Raw genomic sequence first — 1,209 nt, forward strand, 5'->3', positions numbered from 1 at the left:
CTGGACCCTCTGGAGCTGTCCTTCTTCAGGCTGAGAGGAGTGTCCGATCTGGTGGTGACCCTGCTGAGTAATTCACCTTCATAGAAATCCTATTGCCCAGAAATCCCACGACCTATGTCCTCCCTTCCTCTGGACAGACTCTGCTAACACACCAAGTGACCAGTATGTACTGTCTGTAACCTGGACATCCCAGCTGTGAGTCCCTGAGTCAAAGCCCTCAGAGCCCAGGACAGAAGAGGTATTCATCAAACCTCTCTGGATTATCAGGAAGTTTCTGCTCTCTCCTCCTAGTCTCACTCTGGTCAGATCTTCAGACAGGATGAGTTGTGGATGAGCAGTGTTTGGGTCCAGGATGAGAGGAGAGTAGGACACCATGTCCTTCATCTTGCTCCAGATGTTGAAGCTGAGGTTGCCCAGGTGTTTGGCCTGGTCTATCAGAGCTCCTGAGGGCAGCTGTGGATCCTCCAGCAGGGGGCGCTGCAGCCTCTCCACTGCAGCCTTGTAGTTGTGCAGGAAGGAGACGTCTTCAGCTCTCAGCTCCTCCTCTGTGGCTCTGACTGTGTGTGAAAGAGCTGCTATCTCTCTGCTCACAGCCTCCATCTTCTCCTCCATCATCCTCCTCTTCTGCTCCTCTTCCTCCCTCAGTGCAGCCATCCTGGCCTCCTCTTCCTCTTCTAGAAACTGGTGAAGCTTCTTGAACTGCTCCTTAATCTGCATCTCTGTGTGTTGAGCCTGGACCTCCGTGTGTCCTGCTGTTTGAGCAAACTTCACTTTAACTTCTTCAAAGTCTCTAACTTCTTCCTCAAAGGCTGCAGAGACTTCTGGAGCTCCTTCCTGAGACCCTGAGCAGCTTCATCCATGGGTCTGAATCTGTGGTTGGTGTGTTTCTCTGAATCTCTGCAGACGAGACACACTGGCTGCTGATGGTCCAGACAGAAGAGTCTGAGTCTCTCAAAGTGCAGACTGCAGAGAGCCTCTGGAGGTCTCTGACCTCTCTCCAGTAAGAAGGTCTCACACAGGTTCTTCAACACCAGGTAACAGGGGGGATTCCTTCCTGAAGATTCTATCTTACAGACTGGACACTCTAGTGATGGTTTCCCCCTCCACCAGGTCAGCAGACAGGCTTTACAGAAGCTGTGGCTACAGGACAGAACAACAGGATCTCTAAAGACGTCCTGACAGACCGGACAGCAGAGATCTTCCTCTAAC

General features: G+C 51.9%; 1 protein-coding gene across 1 annotated transcript; it reads right to left on the bottom strand.

Annotated features, from left to right (window-relative positions):
• On the bottom strand, positions 1–1,205 carry LOC104947319 (nuclear factor 7, brain-like; the record flags this gene model as incomplete). Its single annotated transcript, XM_010773296.1, is given in 4 exon segments — positions 1–234; positions 236–280; positions 283–776; positions 779–1,205. Coding segments are annotated over 4 exon segments (1,122 nt in total), but the record flags the coding sequence as incomplete, so codon positions are not given.
• Positions 1,206–1,209: the final 4 nt, after the last annotated feature.

This window comes from Notothenia coriiceps, unplaced genomic scaffold, assembly GCF_000735185.1.
Source record: "Notothenia coriiceps isolate Sejong01 unplaced genomic scaffold, NC01 NC01_scaffold00012356, whole genome shotgun sequence".
NCBI lineage: Eukaryota > Metazoa > Chordata > Actinopteri > Perciformes > Nototheniidae > Notothenia > Notothenia coriiceps.